The sequence below is a fragment of the Lynx rufus genome, unplaced genomic scaffold, assembly GCF_022079265.1.
Source record: "Lynx rufus isolate CCGP_SWC_20201006 ecotype Redwood Valley unplaced genomic scaffold, mLynRuf1.p SCAF_8, whole genome shotgun sequence".
NCBI lineage: Eukaryota > Metazoa > Chordata > Mammalia > Carnivora > Felidae > Lynx > Lynx rufus.
Genome location: NW_025814896.1, coordinates 86,748,814 through 86,767,550, shown reverse-complemented (window position 1 = coordinate 86,767,550; position 18,737 = coordinate 86,748,814). Strand labels below are relative to the sequence as shown.

The following is an 18,737-nucleotide window of genomic DNA, read 5'->3' as shown; positions in this document are numbered from 1 at the left end:
ATGGTTGCACAACAGTGTGAATGTGCTTAATGCCTCTAAACTGAATCCTTAAAAAATGTTAAAATGTTAAATTTATGTTCTGTGTGTTTTACCACAATAAAACAGGGGAGATAATAACTAATGGTTGCCAGAGGCTGAAGGGAGGGGGTGGAGAATGACTGCTAATGGGGATGGGGTTTGGGGCAGGTGATGAAATGTTCTAAAATTAGGTAGTGGTGATGGTTGCACAACTGGGAATATACTAAAACCCACTATTTGTACACTTTAAAAGGGAGATGTTATGGTATGTGACATCTCAATAAGGTGGTTATAAAAAATGTAAAAACAAATGGCTGGAAAGTCACATTTGAAAGTTGTCAGTTAAAAGAGTATTAGGGTGATTTTCCTGGGGCGGGGGGAGTCCTCTAGTGTATAATTAAAAACACTGAACTTCTTTCCACTTCAGAAAACCTTTAATGGGCACTTGCTATATACCAAGGACTGTTCTGGGCACTGGTTCTCCTCTCATTGGGAAGCTTACATGTATGTGCTCAGCCTAGATTTTCTCTTACCAGTTTCTAGATGAGTGAAGGTGTGAACTTCCTCACAGGTTTTCCGGGTGTCTGCTTAATGCCTTTTGAGAAAACCTGTACCTTCCTGCCTGTTTAAGATAGAGCTGAGAGTGCCACTCTGGTCGTATTTCTGGACACTCTGTCTGGACCTTGTGTCACACGAGTGTGCACACCTTGCATAGATGAGTTTGAGATGGACTCTCTGTGGTCAGAAGATAAACTGTTTATTGTGAAATCACATTTTTGGAACACCGCTCATTCATCATGACAGTTTAGTAAACAGTTTAACAAGCCAACTGGGCTAAGCTTCTTAGCATTAATTAGTTTTTGAGAAATAATAGCTAGTGTGCAAAAGATCTGTTACCAAATCCGTGTGTCATATGGAGGGTATTAAGTGTCTTCTTTTTTTTTTTAATTTTTTTTTTTTAACGTTTATTTATTTTAGAGACAGAGCATGAATGGGGGAGGGGCAGAGAGAGAGGGAGACACAGAATCGGAAGCAGGCTCCAGGCTCTGAGCCATCAGCCCAGAGCCCGACGCAGGGCTCGAACTCACAGACCGTGAGATCGTGACCTGAGCTGAAGTCGGACGCTTAACCGACTGAGCCACCCAGGCGCCCCTTAAGTGTCTTCTTTATGCTGTGTCCTGTTAATTGATTGAATTCTCTGAGTAAATGCTGTCTCTGTATTTTTTTATTTTTTTATTTTTTTATTTTTTTATTTTTTCTGGGCAGCATCAGACTTTCTCAACAGGAGAGATTTGTTGAAGCTGAATTATAAACTCAACATCTGTGTTCAGGACACCATGCTGAACATAACAGGGACTATAGGGAAATTATTTCTAATATGGTCTCCTCTTCAAGGTTTTTATAAATCTAGAAGCGGAGTGAATATATAAGTATTTAAAGAAAGGTAAATATGATACCTGGCATTAGAAACAAAGTTTAATGTTGAATTAGGAGTAGAGAATGAATCAGTCTGTGGCTAGGGGCTTTGGGGCCAGGGAAGGCCTCATGAAGCAGGCAGGCATGAGTTTGAAAGATCTGAAAGGTTTAAATAGGTGGAGATGACGTGGGAGCCTTGCAGTTGGAAAGAACAGGATTAGCTGAAGGGGAGATAGTGGAAAACCATCAGCAAGCTGTTGGCGGAATAACGTGTAGTCCAGTTGTCCACATCTAACACTTGAAGCAGAGTAAGGAACATTAAGTCTGGGAAAGAAGGTGGGAGGAGCTGCCAAGGGGGTCCTGGAATGCTCTAAAGTGGGAGGTGCAGGGGGACCGCCTCGTGTAGAAGTTGTAGAGCTAGCAGGAGGCTTAGAAACCAGGGTGATAGAGCTTCACTGGATTGAACTGGGTACCAGTCTGCAGTGTGCACTGGAGGGACGAGAGGCCGAAAAGCAGTCACCAGTTCAGGTGTTGTTCCATCCAGGGTGAAGCGAGGGGAAGGAGAGGGGAGAAACGGGAGCTGCGTCTGCCAGTGTGGGGCTGTTAAAGGTGGTTGCACTGGAAGGACTGGGAGTGTCGCAGTAAGGACAGCCTTATGGTATTTATGGAAGGAAGATCGGGGAAAAGATTTAATTCATAAAGGAAGACAGTGAGATAAACTTTGAGAAGTTCATGATTTTATTTATTTATTTTTTAACGTTTATTTATTTATTTATTTTAATTTTTTTTCAATGTTTATTTTTGGGACAGAGAGAGACAGAGCATGAACGGGGGAGGGGCAGAGAGAGAGGGAGACACAGAATCGGAAACAGGCTCCAGGCTCCGAGCCATCAGCCCAGAGCCTGACGCGGGGCTCGAACTCACGGACCGCGAGATCGTGACCTGGCTGAAGTTGGACGCTTAACCGACTGTGCCACCCAGGCGCCCCAGCGTTTATTTATTTTTGAGATAGAGACAGAGCATGAACGGGGGAGGGGCAGAGAGAGAGGGAGACACAGAATCGGAAGCAGGCTTCAGGCTCTGAGCCTTCAGCCCAGAGCCCGACGCGGGGCTCGAACTCACGGACCGCGAGATCGTGACCCGGGCTGAAGTCGGACGCTTAACCGACTGAGCCACCCAGGCGCCCCTGAGAAGTTCATGATTTTAAAAAGCACTCTTCTCAATGTTATGTTCCTCATAAAAGTTCTGTAATACAAACAGGATAGCTGTTAACTTTTTTTTTTTTATTAAGGCAAGGAAATTGAGGCTCTGTCAGTTTGAGTGTCTTGCCAAAGGTCACATTGCTGGTCCGTTTTGGAGCCGGACTAGGATTCGGTGTCCAGTGGTGATCTTGAAATGCTCCATCCCTGCTCCGGTCCTCCAGGCACTCTTACTGCTTCTGGTAGCATGGCCTACGTTACCAGAATTAGGCTTCTCTCGAAAGCATCATCCATTCAGACCTTGGATGACTCCTTCCAGAACTACCTCAAACCTCCGTCAGCCAGCAGGGAATTTGCTAGTTTTTAGGGAACGAGTTGTCAGGCAGCTGATCTTACCATCTTATTTCCCTGTCATTGGTCATCTGGAATACAAGTCTCCCTGGTAGTCTTTCTGCTTTTATACTGAGTCATCTTCACACTGTTGCTGTTGGATGACCTGAACACAACCTCTTGATATTGTCTGCTTTCTTCCCAGACCTTTCCGATACATGCCGAGGTCTGTGGAAGAATTCTGCAGGCAGAGGTGCACGAACCTTTGTCTAGTGCAGAAGCCACGAGGAGGCCAGTCTGGCTGCAGCGGCCAGGGTAGGAGGGAAAGTACTAGGAGATGAGGTCAGAGTTAAGCAGGAGACGGGACATGTGGGCACTTGAAGCCATAATAAGGAGTTTAGATTTTATTCCAAGTTACTTGGGAAGCTGCTGAAGCTTTTTGTGGTTTTATTTTATTTTCCAATTTTCTGATTTTTTTTTAAATGGAGAAATATAATACACCCTCTCAGTACTGAAATTTAAAAAGGAAAACATAAAGTTATTCAGAGAAATAAAAAGCAAAACCTATGCCTTGGTTTTACATTATGTCCAAGTAGGGTAGAAAAAAGTGTGCAGAAAAAAATGTCAGACGCAGAGGATGCTGCCCGGTGGTGTGCAGGTCTGTCTTCTCAGCCATCCCCTGAACTGCCCTGAACTCTGGTAGCCACAGTATCTTGGGTAGCAAATTCACTTGGGGGGTGCTCAGGAAATATTAGTTGAATAATGGAGTGGACGTTGAATGAAAATTTCTCATAGGTAGAAAAGTAGCTTTTGGTTGAAGTATTTCTAACACAAGAAGCCCTTAGAAGAACACATAAATAGCTATAGGACAGAAAGAGGACAGACTCATTGGAAGGTTTTGAGATCACTTTATGGTTTTAAAGAATCACTCTACAAGGTGGTTTTATTCTGTGTGTGGAGAACAGGCTCTGGGAGGTGGGGATAGAAGAGAGAGTTAGGAAAGCATTGCTCTTGTCTGGGGCAGAGATGTTAGACCACATGATGGTATTAGAGGCTCCTTTTGAAGGTGTGCTCACAGGACCTGCTGGGGATGGATGTGAGGATGGATAGGGGCAGTCGAGGGGCACTGCCATTGGGTGCTTGGGGGTGGCATTTACTGAGATGGGAAGGACTGAAAGGGGAGGGTTTTATATTGTGTTCAGTGCACTGTTCTGGGTGGGAGCACTGTTTGTGTGGGAAACTAATGTAACTGTTTTCCCAGGTAGCTTAAAGAGATATAAGTAGATATAATAAAATTAACCATTTTTGGTGTATAATTCTGAGTTTTGACAAACTTCCACAACATGATCGTAACCATAACCTCTACAGCCATCAAGATGAAGCATGGTTCCATCACCCTAGAAACCTTCTCATGCCCCTTTGTGGCCAGCTCCTTCCCCACCCCAGCCATCACCATCTAGCGATCTCATCTGTGTCCTGTGGTTTTTGCCTTTGAGAGAAATTTTAATCTGAAGAGAGGAATGGAAAAATGACCAAACAGGGTAGAGTGTGATAAAACCAGAAGTGTGTGGGATCCCGGAGGGGTGAGGTTAGTTATAAGTTTGGGGGAGACAGTTAAGTTGTGACCTATTTAATTTCATTTGAAAAACCATACAGAACTGTGCTTCCCAAGAGGCGTGGAAATTCTTTAAAATGGTAGTGTTGTTCCCAGATTGGCTGTGGACACGCATGAAAAGTGATTACCTATTTCAATATGGTTCTTTCCTAAATAATTATATACACAAACTTTTATTTCAGTGAATTTGGGCGGTTTGAAGGATCACATTAAGGAGATCCAGAGGTGTCGGCGTTTGATTCTTATTGCTTGTGGGACAAGTTATCATGCTGGTGTAGCAGTAAGTGGATTCTTAAGATTTTCACTGTTTGATGTTGGATATTAAAAGGTATCTGTAACACACCATGTAAAATTATGCTTTGTTATATTATGTTGTCAAGACCAAAATCAGGAGGCATTCGGGGCAGAAATGTTAACAGCTGCTTGGAATTATTTATCAACGGAAGATTCGCTTTAGAAAGGTCCTTAGATATCCAGGTAGACCACCTGCAGTGACTTCATGGAAGGCCAAGGGTCGGAAAGGTTTTCTGTAAGAAAAACTTCTGTAGGAGCAGTCGTTAGGTTTTGCTTATTATTATTTTCTTGACTCAGACAGATGGCTGGTAATGTGTTGAGCCTCAACAGGATCTTACTTGGTAGGCACATTTCTGCAAACAAAGAAAGTCTTCTTTTTGTCAGACTTTGTTCTTTAATTACTTTGGAAGGTAAATTTTTAAAAAATTTTACTTAGAAAATGCATTCCAGTTCTATTCAGAAATAATTGACATACATCATTGTATAAGTTCAAGATGTATAGCATGATGGTTCGACTTAGGTATACTTTGAAATGATTACCACGGAAGGTTCAGTTAACATCCATCTTCTCATAGAGATACCATAAGAAAAGAATATAGAAAGAGATTTTTCTCTGTGCTGAGAACTCTTAGGATTTACTCTCTTAACAGCTTTCCTGTATATCTTGTACAGCAGTGTTTCTTGTAGTCATCATGTTGTACATTACATCATTAGTGCTTTTTTTTGCCAGTACAAAACTGGCAGTTTGTACCTTTTACCATCTTCTTCCAGTTCCCCCTCTCCGCACCCCTACCTCTGGTAACCACAGGTCTGATCCTTTTTTTTTTTTTTTTAATGAATTTATTTTTACTATTCATTTTCTTACTTATTTTAGATTCCACATATAAGTAAATCATACAGTATTTGTTTTTCTTTGTGATACTTATTTCACTTAGCATAATGCCTGCAGGGTGCATCCATGTTGTCACAAGTGGTAGGATTTCCTCGTTTTTCATAGCTGAATAGTATTGCTGTTTGTTTGTGTGTGTGTGTGTGTGTGTGTGTGTGTGTATCACAACTTCTTTATCCATTCAATAATTGATGGACACTTAGGTTGTTTCCATGTCTTGGCTTTTGTAAATAATGTTGCTGTGAACAGGGGGGTGCAGATATCCTTTCAAGTTAATGTTTTCCTTACCTTTGGATATATTCCCAGAAGTAGAATTACTGGATCATATGGTAGTTCTATTTTTCCCTCTTTGAGGATCGTCCATAGTGTTTTCCATGGTGGCTGTACCAGTTTACAATCCCACCAACAATGCACAAGGGGGAAAATGTCTGTTCAGGTCCTTTGCCCGTTTTTTAATTGGGTTATTTAATTTTTTTGCAGTTGAGTTTTATGAGTTCTTTATATATTTTAGATATTAGTCCCTTTCACATACCTGGTTTGCAAATATTTTTTTCTTATTCTGTAGTATACTTTTCACTTTGTTGATGGTTTCTTTTGCCATGCAGAAGCTTTTTGGTTGGATATAATCCCACTTGTTTACTTTTTAACTAGCTTTTTGTGGTTTAGGTGTCATATCCAAGAAATCATCACCAAGACTCATGTCAAGGAACTTTGTTCCTGTGTTTTTTTCTTGGAAGTTCATGGTTTCAGGCCTTACGTTTAATCTTTAATTCATTTTGAGTTAATTTTTGGGAAGCTGAAATTCTGCATCCAAGATGTGTGTTGGTTGTCCATGCAGAAGCATAGGAATATAATGGTCTTTTAGTCCAGTAAATCAGATCCATGTGTAGTTTTCTTATGAAGAGACCATTTATAATACTGTTGATGTCTTATCATGCTGTTGATGTCAACTCCCATAAGTATAGAAGATCCTTACTCAGTTTCTGCTTCTAGGATTGATTGCAAAGTTTATGACGTAGTAGTTTTTTATTTGCTGGGGCGTAAGTATTTATATCTGTATTTGTGGGAGCCAGTCATTTAACTAGTGATAGAAATTAGATGATTGTCTAGCCCTTGCATCTCAGTTCTCTTATCCACCCACTCCCAAATCACATGGTCTAAAAAAAGGAAAGTCTAGGCAGTATTCAAGGGGAGAGTCCTAAGAAAGTATTTGTTTGATCATGGAAATAAAAGAATGAGTTAAAGACATGAGTGTAAATGAAGGGCTTGGGCAGTTCACTCGTGGCTTAGATCTATTGTTACTGAGTAAGCCCTTTATTCAGAAGTAAAAAAATTTGATTAAATGTTTCATCTAATGCTAGACGTGAATTTTAGGGCAGAAATTTTATGCTATGTTAGAATTCTCTAATTATGAAATTTGAAAAAATGTAAGGCTTGTTTTGTTTTGTTTTTTGATAGATACTGAAACTACTGTAGTTAACAAACATTAGAAGTCCCTTTGTGGTTTGTCATACAAAATAGTGTCATTAATTCTGTTCTATCTAGTTTTTTGGTTTTGTGTGGTTTTTGGTGGAGTCTAAAATGAATGACACATACGCATAGCTGCTTTTTTATGTATGTAATGTGTATCCTGAACAATAACAATCAACTAAAATCATTCTAAGTATAGTTTGCTTTTCAAAATGTTAATCGTCACTGGGTTTTTACAGTGACATGCGGTCAGTGGAATTTATAACAGTAAATTAGTCTCTTAGGATGAAAATACGTCATTCTGTCTATTTATAAAGAGTTGCTTCCACTGAAAGAAAAAGACATGTATTAGCACAGATATATATATCTTGAGATTACTTTTGTGGGATATATTTTAAAATATCTGGTAAGTTGCCAGATTTGTATCTTTCTCTTTTTATTTTGAAGAATATAATTCCAATATAAATATTATATTGTGAGGGGGAGGTTTGATTTCTATTTGAGGGAAAACATTTAGCATTTAGGGTCAGTAACTTTGTGTATAATTAGTAAGTAAAATACATCAATGGAAAAGGTTAGTTAAAAATAAGATTTTATCTTTGAAGACTTTCTGTATGTGATATTATAACATTGTTAAAAAGTGCCAAACCAAAGATAGAACAAAACTATTTAGTTTACTTTTTTTTTAAGTTTATTTCTTTCTTTCTGAGAAAGAGCAAGTGGGTGTGCTTGCGAGCAGGGGCAGAGAGATAATCCCAAGCAGGCAGAGCTCGTACCCCTTAGTCTGCCCTTGTGGAAAAGAAAGTTAAAGGGCTGAGGCACCCTGGTGGCTCAGTAGGTGAGGTGGCTCAGTAGGTGAGGTGTTTGATAGTCTATTTTTGATTTCGGCTCATGTCATGATTATGAGATTGAGCCCCACGTCTGGGCTCTGCACTGACAGTGCGGAGCCTGCTTAAGATTGTCTCTCTCCCACTTCTTCTGCCCCTCCCCTGCTCATGCTCTCTCTCTCTCTCTCTCAAAAAAAAAAAAAAAAAAAAAAAAAATTAAAGGGCTATGAAGTGAGGAAACCTTTACAGTTGTTTCACTACTGTGAAGGAGAAATGCACTGGTGGGGCAAGAGATGGGGGAGGGGGTGCTTGCGTAAAGAAGCAGGTGGTCTCCGCAACAACCAAATGTATGCATCTGTAGGGCCTAAAAATTTTGCTGCCTAAAAGTTTATTTTTGTCTGTTGTTTTACATTTTCTGATGATGAGAGTAAAAGGAATTGAATTAGAGTAGAAATTAGCTATACATTAACTAGAATTTAAATAAAAATTTGAAAAGAAAAGAAAGAGAAATTAGTAAAAGAAATGTTATGATATTCTTTGAATAGAAGCACACTGCCCCCTACTTCCCTACTTCACCCTCCATGCTGCAAAGTTTGGAAATAGTAAGCTTTCTTAAACAAGATTTCTAAAATGTATTGATTTTTTTGGAAAATGGTACTCTTTGTGGATACATAGTATTTTTGAAGTGTTTAATTTTTCACGAGGTGTTTATATATCTGTGGCTATCTCGTTTGAAATAGGAATTATCATTAAAAAATTAGGAATTAGGAAGTTAGAAATAACATTCAAGCTAACTCAGAACAGTGCTTTTTCTACCTTCAAAACATTTTATATGTGTGGGTGTGTTTGCTTATAAGAATATATGCATTGCTAACTGTCTAAAGAGACTTGTACTAAATGTTAACAGTGTTTGTTTGCTGGCAAACAATGCTTGTTGTATCATTTTTATGAGAAGTATACATTGAATCCAAGGAAGTCCAGTGAGCGAGAGTATTTGAAGTAAGGTCATATGACCAGGTCATCTTTTCCTTGCAGACACGTCAAGTTCTCGAAGAGCTGACTGAGTTGCCTGTTATGGTGGAGCTTGCCAGTGATTTCCTGGATAGAAACACACCAGTTTTTCGAGATGATGTTTGCTTTTTCATTAGTCAGTCAGGTATGCTAATTTTAAAAACTTGAAGGAAAGGAAAGTCATTCTTGCTCATGATCATAGCATATCTTGGTAGAAACTGCTATTTGAAGATAAATAGGTATTACAGATGACTTGACAAGTCCAGATTTATTTTGATATTACATAATTGTTTATGAATTTGTAAAATTAACACATTTTACTCTCAAGGAGCTGAATTTTCAAAGACAAAGTAGGAAAGGAGATCCTAAAAAGTAGGAAGCTTTTATTAAAAGTTTGGCAAACTTATTATTTTAAGTGCATGTTTTAAATTTTACTTAAATGATATTCTTGAAAGTATAGTCAGTTTTTTGTTTTTGCATCTAAGAAACAGGGTCTGCTGATTGCTCTGGGTGTTACTTTTGTCTTCCTTCTTACACAGGTGAGACAGCAGACACCCTGATGGGTCTTCGGTACTGTAAGGAGAGAGGAGCTTTAACTGTGGGGATCACAAACACGGTGGGCAGTTCCATATCAAGGGAGACAGACTGTGGAGTTCACATAAATGCTGGGCCCGAGATTGGCGTGGCCAGCACAAAAGTAAGTCTTGACTTTGTTCTCATGATTATCTAATCATAGTTGTGGTGGAGCACACTAATCTGTATCTTCTGGGTCATTTGTTAGCACTTATGGAACTCATCAAGTTTACTAATCATTGTAATTATTTTACGACTTCATGGTGAGTAATAGATAAAACACTTGTCATTCTTTGCCTCAGTCCCATCTTGAGGGGTTGAAAGGGCCTCTGCTGGCTATCCATTTATCACTTCTCTTCCTCCTGCCGGTGCCGTGGGGTACATGGTAAATATGATGTCCTCTTCTTTTATTAAGGATAGTTAGGGAATTAGAAAAATAACAAATTTAGAAGCATCCAGTTTTGTTTTTTTTTAAAAACATCCAGTTCAATTCTAATAGTTTTTGACATTTTGACAATAGTTTATTGACATATTTTATTTGCACACTTATAGTTTCTAATAAGTATGACAAAATGTACATATTACCTTTGAAAGTTTGTAAGGGAGGTACACCTTTGGTATAAAATTTGCCTATTTAAAAAAATAAAAATGAATATCCTATGACAGTATCTATTCCACTTTGGATACTACATCTGTGGAGACTTAAAAACACTTTTTTTAGGGCCTTAGACTACTTTGCTCTTTGAAATTGGGATATATGTAAATTTAGTATTGGTAATAAAAATAGGAATCTTAGATATATAAATGCAAAAGATATTCTCTTTGCACAAATGCATTACTCTTTATGATTTTAGCATTTCTGTTTTTCTGCTTAAGTGTGTAATATTTCTTGCTGATTGTTTAATGAGATACTTAGGTATCAGTGAATTTGATTCTAATTAAAGGTGTGTAGAAGAAGATGTTAACATGTGCATAGCTACATTTGAATTTTTTTCATTAGAAAAAAATTTTTTTAATGTTTATTTATTTTTGAGAGAGAGACAAAGTGTGAGTGGTGGGGGATGGGCAGAGAGAGAGGGAGACACAGAGTCTGAAGCAGGCTCCAGGCTCTGAGCTGTTAGCACAGAGCCCAACGCAGGACTTGAACTCACCAACAGTGAGATCACGACCTGAGCCAAGTTGGATGCCCAACCGACTGAGCCACCCAGGCGCCCCTGAATTTTTTTCATTTTAAAGAAACTCAGAAGTTTTGGGGAGAAGGAGAAATTTGTGATTCTTCTGTAAAAACTCTGAGTGAGGTTTTTTGTTTCTTGGTTACTTTGATGTTGCTAACACTATAATTTGCAGAAAGCTGAAACCTGAATTTTCTCCATGTGGTAATTAAAACATGTACGATGTTTGTGCTTGGGTTTCCATTCTGTGCCTGAATAAATAACCAGCCGCCCTCAGCAGCAGCATACAGAGTTTTGGAACAGTGTCCAGACAGACAGCTTTGATCAGGGATTGGCATTCCAAGGCCCCTTTATTCACAACACATGGCGAAACAAGGGCTTCACCGTGGGATATGTGGGATGTGGGGTCACACCACTGAATGGACGCTATTGACTTCCTTTTTATTAAAATCTTTCTTGAACTATGAGCTGCCAGGGGAAGTACAATTTTTTTGATTTCTAATTCTGTTTCTCACAGAAACTTTAATTTTTCTCAACATTTTATTACGATATTTTCAAACACACAGCAGAGTTAAAGGAATTTTATGTTAACACCCATATACCTATCACCTAGATTCTACGATTAACCTTTTCTTCTATAGCTTTATTGAGGTATAAATTTCACACCATAACATTCACTAATTTTCAGTGTATAGTGTTAGTAAATTTGTTAACTGTCACTATAGACCTGTTTTAGAAGACTTACTTGAAAAAAAGTTCCTTTGTGCCCATTTCCAGTTAACCCTTACTCCCGCCTCTTAGCCTCAGCCTGAGGTAGCTATAATTGCTTTCTCTTGCTATACTATGTCATTTTCTAGAAATTTCTTATAAATGGGATTGTATAATGCATGCCTTTTGTGTCTGGCTTCTTCCACTTAACAGGATGTTTTTGAGATTTTTTCATGTTGTTATTTCTAGCAGTAGTTCTCTTTTTTGCAGGTCCTTTTAAAAAATCTTTTTATTTTGGGATAACTATAGGTTTATAGGAAGTTGCAAAGATAGTACAGAGAAGTCCATGTACTTTTCACCCAGTTTCTCCAATGGTTACATCTTATGCAAGAAAATAAGCATCTTTTCATAGTAGATATTGTAATTAATTTCTTTTAAAAAATGACTTCCTTAAAATTCTTAGTGAGCCTAGCAGTTTAGTCTTTCTTTAATTTTTCTTGGATTCTTTTTTTTTTTTTTTTAATTTTTTTTTTTCAACGTTTATTTATTTTTGGGACAGAGAGAGACAGAGCATGAACGGGGGAGGGGCAGAGAGAGAGGGAGACACAGAATCGGAAACAGGCTCCAGGCTCTGAGCAGTCAGCACAGAGCCCGACGCGGGGCTTGAACTCACGGACCGCGAGATCGTGACCTGGCTGAAGTCGGACGCTTAACCGACTGCACCACCCAGGCGCCCCATAATTTTTCTTGGATTCTTTAAGTTTTCTTGGATTCTAAATTTTGTTTTCTTCAATTGCTTTAGACATTCGAGGCTTGGAGTTGTACAAGTTTTGCAGTTTTTAGTAATAGGCTGTTTCTGAATGGCAAATATGTTTACATGTTAATAGGTGATCAAAAAAGTTTATTATTGGTCCTAATCCCTGGCCCCGTGATGGAGCTAGCACAAGAATTCTATAATCTTGATTACAAATCCCCAACTTTGCCTAAAACACTGTCAGGGCTAGAGAGAGGGTAAGTCTCTCATTATTTCAGATCATAGACAGTTTGTGTTTCTGTAGGAATTGATGGGCATAAATATGCAGGTTTAGCAATTTTTGTATGTTATTGCAGGTGTTTAAAATTTAACCACAGTACTGACTTTTGTTGAATTTTAAAAATAAACCGATAATAGCTTTTTGGCCTAATAAAAAGTAAAACCAAGTTTAAAAGTTCAGAGTCAACATTTTCCTGGTAAATTCTTTCAAACTTCAGTAAGTTCTAAGTGTGAGGTGTAATTTGCTTTCCTCATAATTTGTTTTCTGGTATATATTGATGAAATGAAAAGCATGAAATTATAAATTAAGCTGTAATAAGAATGCAGTGGAAAAATATGTGCATTATTCTATTCTAGGTTAAAGTTATTCTATTTAATATTTATATTTAAAAACCAGTGTTGAGATGTCTTAAGTCCAAATAAGGAAATGTTACTATGTAAAATAACATTTTTACTCAGGTAAAAACCATCTGATTGGTTTGAATTGGAAACAGTTTAGGGATCCCATGGGTCCCAGATACTGGGTCTCTCCCCCTATCCTGATCACATGTTTTGTGATTAATTGGTTTATTGAAAAATAACTGTCAGTAGGAAAAGGTAGACTGGAAGGGACTGGAGTTTAAGAATACAGATATGCTCATTAGCCTGGAGGCAAGGGGCTGTGAATCCACTTCAGTGCTGGGGGGGGGGGGAATCACAGCCTACTGGTAGGACACATGGGAACACGGGGACAGGTAGCTGTGAAGGAATTGTATGAGCAGCTAGCAGCTGGGAGGTCCAGCAAGGGACAATAGGGAGTCTCATTTAACTACTGGGAAGGTAAGGAGCATTAGCAGACTGTGATTTTTATTATACAGGAGGCTCATTATCCACATTATGACAGGAAAATATTCACTAATGAAGTGATTCCTTATCCAGAGAAGAGTAGTAGAAATTCAGCCTATGATCTACAAAAAAAAAAAAAAAAAAAATCGGAATAAATTTCTTAATGTTAAAATTATATATAGCACTGTAGTTGACCACACCGCAATATTCCTAGTAATTTAATAATAAAATATAAGGGGGCACTTGGGTGGCTCTGTTGTTTGAGTGTCTGACTCTTGATTTTGGCTCAGGTCATGATTCCAGGGTTGTGGGATAGAGTCCCGTACTAGGATCCTTGCTGAGTGTGGAGCCTGCTTAAGATTCTCTCTCTCCTGAGGCTCCTGGGTGGCTCAGTCAATTAAGCGTCTGACTTCAGCTCAGGTCATGATTTCACAGTTCGTGAGTTCAAGCACTGCATCAGACTCTCTGCCGTCAACTCAGAGCCCACTTTGGATCTTCTATCTCCCTCTGTCTCTGCCCCTCCCTTGCTTGCTTGCTCTCTCTCAAAAATAAACATAAAAAAAAGATTCCTTCTGTCCTTCTCCCTCATGTGTGCGTGCTCTGTCTCTCTCTGTCTCTGTCTCTCTTTCAAAGTAAATAAATAAATAAGAACCTCAAATGCCTGAAATATAAAATATAATTTCTCTAAATGGTGAGTTAAAAAGGTCTCAAAACTGCTATTAAAAAGGCTTCATGCAAAAATAATGACAATGAACAAACATGGTTCAAAATTTAGAAAGTGTGGCCAAAATGATAATTAGAAGTAACTTCATAGCATTAAATGCTTTACTAAAAAAGAAAAAGGAAACCCAAAATAGCAGGAGACAAATAATAGAGAAAAATGAATGAAACAAGGTTCTCCTTATTTCCAATCGACAGGACAGACTACCTGCAGAGCTTAAGAATACCAAGTAAAAGATTTCTTAGAATGAAGAAGAATTCATACAAAGTGCTTTATATAAAATATATACAAGATATCTTCCTATAAATTGACAGTGGCTACTTAGAAAAGATACGAGGGGTGTGTTTGGAGGAGGGATTCTGTTTTCAATAGCTATAAAAATACTTACAACTCCACCAAGCACTGTCTAAGATGCTCCCTAATAAATACTTACTGAGTAAATGAAAACTGTAACTTTACGGACTTTTACATTTTTAGCACAAATTGATGAAAATGCCGTGTTTCTGGATGGGAAGATTGTTTTGTAAACAACTGACAGATCTGTGGGACAGAATCAGTTCTGCAACATAACTCTAGTATGCCGTGAGAACTGAGGCTACAGGAAATGTCATGAGCCAGTAGAGAAGGGAGGGCTGAAATGGAGGGAAAATTGGCTATTTGTAAGAATAAAACACAAGTTAACACCTTGCACTAAAATAAATTTCAGATGGACTGAAAAGAAAAATAAATAAATAAAAAGGGACAACGAAAACAACAGAATTAAGAAAATTAATAGTACTTAACTGATGCTGGAATGGAAGGACTAAGCCTAACACAACTACTTAAAAGTTTAAAAAAATAAAACTTCTAAGTTAATAAACACCATTATAAAAAAAGGTTTACCCCAAACTGGGAAAAAAGTATTTGAAATATAACAATAAAGACCTTAAGACCAACTAAAAAAAAACAAAACAGAACTCCCACACCCCAAGTGCAGAAACAAGTGAAGAACAATGAAGTTAAGTCTTCAAAGAGAAAACATAAATGGCCAATGAACATGAAAACAGTCTTGTCAGATTCAGGATATTTGTGATAAAGTAGTATTGAGAGGCCATTACCTAGCAGGCAAATGGTAAACATACTCATCTATGCATCTCTCACATTCTCATACAGCTAATGGGAATGAAAATAGTCTTGGTAGTTGACAGAAAGCTCCATTTATTTATTTATTTATTTATTTACTTACTTACTTACTTACTTACTTATTTACTTACTTACTTACTTACTTAGTTACTTAGTTAGTTAGTTAGTTAGTTAGTTAGTTTTGAGCACAGAGCCCCTGATGCACGGCTCAATCCTATGGACTGTGAGATCATGACCTGAGTTGAAATCAAGAGTTGGATGCTTAACTAACTGAGCCACCCAGGTGCCCCATAGTTGACTGCAGGTTTTAAACATTCACCATTTTATGGCCTAGGAAAATAAATGTCTTTTAGTTCAAACTTTTATGAGTAAAAGTTTGTTTTGAGCCTGTGTGTCAGCTGTTATGCTGAGTGCTTTACACTGGTCTCGTTTCATTCTCATGATAACGTTGAAAATAAATGTCCCTTTGACAGGTGGGCCATCTGAGGCCTAAAGAGATGGAAAGCTGCTCAAGTTTCAAAACTGTGCCTCACACGGTAGTAAACAAGAAAGAAGGCACTCTTCCTTGGAAAGTGCTTGTGATTTAATGGAGAATAAGAGCAAGTTATAAAATTATACCTACTAATTAAGTTTATTTATTTTTAAATTTTTTAAATATTTATTTATTTTTGAGAGAGAGAGAGAGACAGAGAGGAAGCAGGGGAGGGGCAGAGAGAGGGAGACACAGAATCTGAAGCAGGCTCCAGACTCTGAGCTGTGAGCTGTCAGCAGAGTCCAAGGCGGGGCTTGAACCCACAGACCTCCAGATCATGACATGAGCTGAAGCCAGACACCTAAGCGACTGAGCCACTCAGGTGCCCCCCCTTTTTAAAAAATTTTTTTAATGTTTATTTTTGAGAGAGAAGTTTCTTAACCATTTAAAGAAAAGAAAGGCAGTGAAGATTAGAAGGCAATATTCACAAATGTTATTAATACCATTATTAAAATGTAATGATTTCTAAGATTGAGGATTATTCTTATTTCTACCTACCTTTCTACAATTGAAGCTAAAAATTTTTTTTTAGCCAAACTGGGGATGGGGATGGGGGAAGGTGGCAGTGAGCAACAGGTATATTGGCAAAGGTTAAAAAATCCAAGAACAATTTTAATTTTACTTATTATTATTTAACAAAAATTTTAATGTTCATTTTTGAGAGAGAGAGAGTGAGAGAATGAACAGGGGAGGGTCAGAGAGAGAGGGAGACAGAATCTCAAGCAGGCTGCAGGCTTTGAGCTATCAGCAGAGAGCCCGATGCGGGGTTCAAACTTACAGATGGCGAGATCATGACCTGAGCTGAAGTCAGACACTTAACTGACTGAGCCACCCAGGCACCCCTCAAAGAACAATTTTTTAAAAATCCAACCAAACCAATGTAAGTACCTCAGGGATTCTTCAGTGAGTGCCTTGCTTTTGACTTCTATCGAAAACTTAAATTGGTCGTGCATGTGCAGAGTTACTCTCTGCTCGCTTTTCCTTTCTAGTGCATTAGAAGGAACTTCTGTTTTTGTCTTTGGAAATAAAAGTTAGGTCATTTGTTGAAATTCAGAAAGGGAGAATAGTGATAGATTTCTCAAGTACTGGTTCAGTTCGCTGTTACTAATGCTATTTTAAAAAATGGGCAATACATATTTGTAAAACTAATGGGAGGAAAGTCTTTATTTTCATCGTTTTACATTAAAAATTCCAAGTTCTTAAAATGCAACTGCAGCTAATTGTGCTTTTTTGCGTTGTTCCAGGCTTACACCAGCCAGTTTGTGTCCCTTGTGATGTTTGCCCTCATGATGTGTGATGACAGGATCTCCATGCAAGAGAGACGCAAAGAGATCATGCTTGGATTGAAGCGGCTGCCTGGTATGAAGATCCTCACACAGTACATTTTTGTTGTCCGAGGAAGTAGCTAACGGGCGAAGTTCTCTTCTTGTCCTTGACGCTGTGGCTTATAGCTATTTAGTCAAAAAGATCTTTTTTGCCTAGTATTTAAAAACCCCTCACTGAGATCACAGAAGACAGAAGCACTGGTCTTTTGTTGGTTGCTACCAGTATATTATTGTTACTATATCAGTTCAGTTTATTGTCCTTCTTTCATAGACTTTGTTAATATTCTTAACAGATTTGATCAAGGAAGTATTGAGCATGGATGATGAAATTCAGAAACTGGCAACGGAACTTTATCATCAGAAGTCAGTCTTGATAATGGGACGTGGCTATCATTATGCTACTTGTCTTGAAGGGGCACTAGTAAGTCTTCTCACTTGTAATTTCAGTCTGTTGGACATGAGGACCTGGCACGTAGCCATAATTTTTAAATGGAATGAAATAGGTGGAACTTTTGAAAATGCCTTTGTTTTTATGTGCTCTGATTTGTTATCTTGAGAAAGGGTAACAGAATACTTAATTCAAAAGTGAAAATCAAGAAAAGTACATTTTAGTGTGGTAATTTGGGTTTAGCAAGTAACTTGGTTAATTTGTTGTCCAAATATGAATAAATAAAAGATTGAATTTTTTCTAGGTGTGAGATTTAATTGAGGTCAAGCATGAGGCAAGTAGAGAACAGCCACCGAGTATGAATATATTCATGGTCACCTAAAATCTTCAAAAAGTTTTTGTGGTTTTAAAACTTGTAGTTACTTGTTGAGAGTTTAGAAATAATGATCTATTAACCTGTATTTACAGGTCAGTGGTCCTTTAATACTTCTGGATAAATAGTGACTTCAGACACCAGATGTTTTATGTAATACTTACTTAAGAATGGGTTTTTGAAAAACAGACTGAAGACTAATCTAGTTCTTTCCTGTTAGAAAATCAAAGAAATCACTTATATGCACTCTGAAGGCATCCTTGCTGGTGAATTGAAACATGGCCCTCTGGCTTTGGTGGATAAGTTGATGCCTGTCATCATGATTATCATGAGAGATCACACTTACGCCAAGTGTCAGAATGCTCTTCAGCAGGTGGTTGCAAGGCAGGTAAGTTAGGGGCTGCTGTGAGGAGACCTGGGGTTCTCTAAGAGTTGGGTCACTAAAGCTTATTTGAATTTTATGACATTTAAAGTGATAATCCAGTGCCCGGTAGGAGGCTTAGAAAACATGTTTAAGTTTACATGTGAAGAATCAGAGATGCTGAAGAGTTTTGACGGGACCCGGCTCCTAGATCTCATAATAAGCAGAGCCAAGACCAAAACTGAGGTCTAGTCTCCAGATCTTGTCCTATTTATTAGTGTATGCTGCTCCCTCTTAAGTTAATATTCTTAAAAGTATATTTCAGGAGGAACTAGGTTTTACATTAATATTACAGGTGCTGTGCTTAACAGTTTTCTTCAGATCATTTGGCTTTTATATAAAGCCTCAAAGATATTACTATCTGGGCACAATGTAGTGGTCATGAAATTGAGCTTCGAGGGCAGGCAGACTTGGATTCAAGTACTGAGCCGGGTATTTCTCGTTTCTGTGAGTTTAAACCCATTACTGAATCCCA

General features: G+C 38.2%; 1 protein-coding gene across 1 annotated transcript in view; it reads left to right on the top strand.

Annotated features, from left to right (window-relative positions):
- The window catches only part of GFPT1 (glutamine--fructose-6-phosphate transaminase 1), a 54,103-nt gene that overhangs the window by 32,411 nt on the left and 2,955 nt on the right, over positions 1-18,737 (top strand). Inside the window, exons 12-17 of the mRNA XM_047068640.1 lie at positions 4,761-4,858; positions 9,094-9,214; positions 9,609-9,766; positions 17,000-17,114; positions 17,374-17,501; positions 18,062-18,229. Coding sequence (XP_046924596.1) covers positions 4,761-4,858; positions 9,094-9,214; positions 9,609-9,766; positions 17,000-17,114; positions 17,374-17,501; positions 18,062-18,229 — 788 coding nt within the window. The remainder of the gene's footprint in view (positions 1-4,760; positions 4,859-9,093; positions 9,215-9,608; positions 9,767-16,999; positions 17,115-17,373; positions 17,502-18,061; positions 18,230-18,737) is intronic.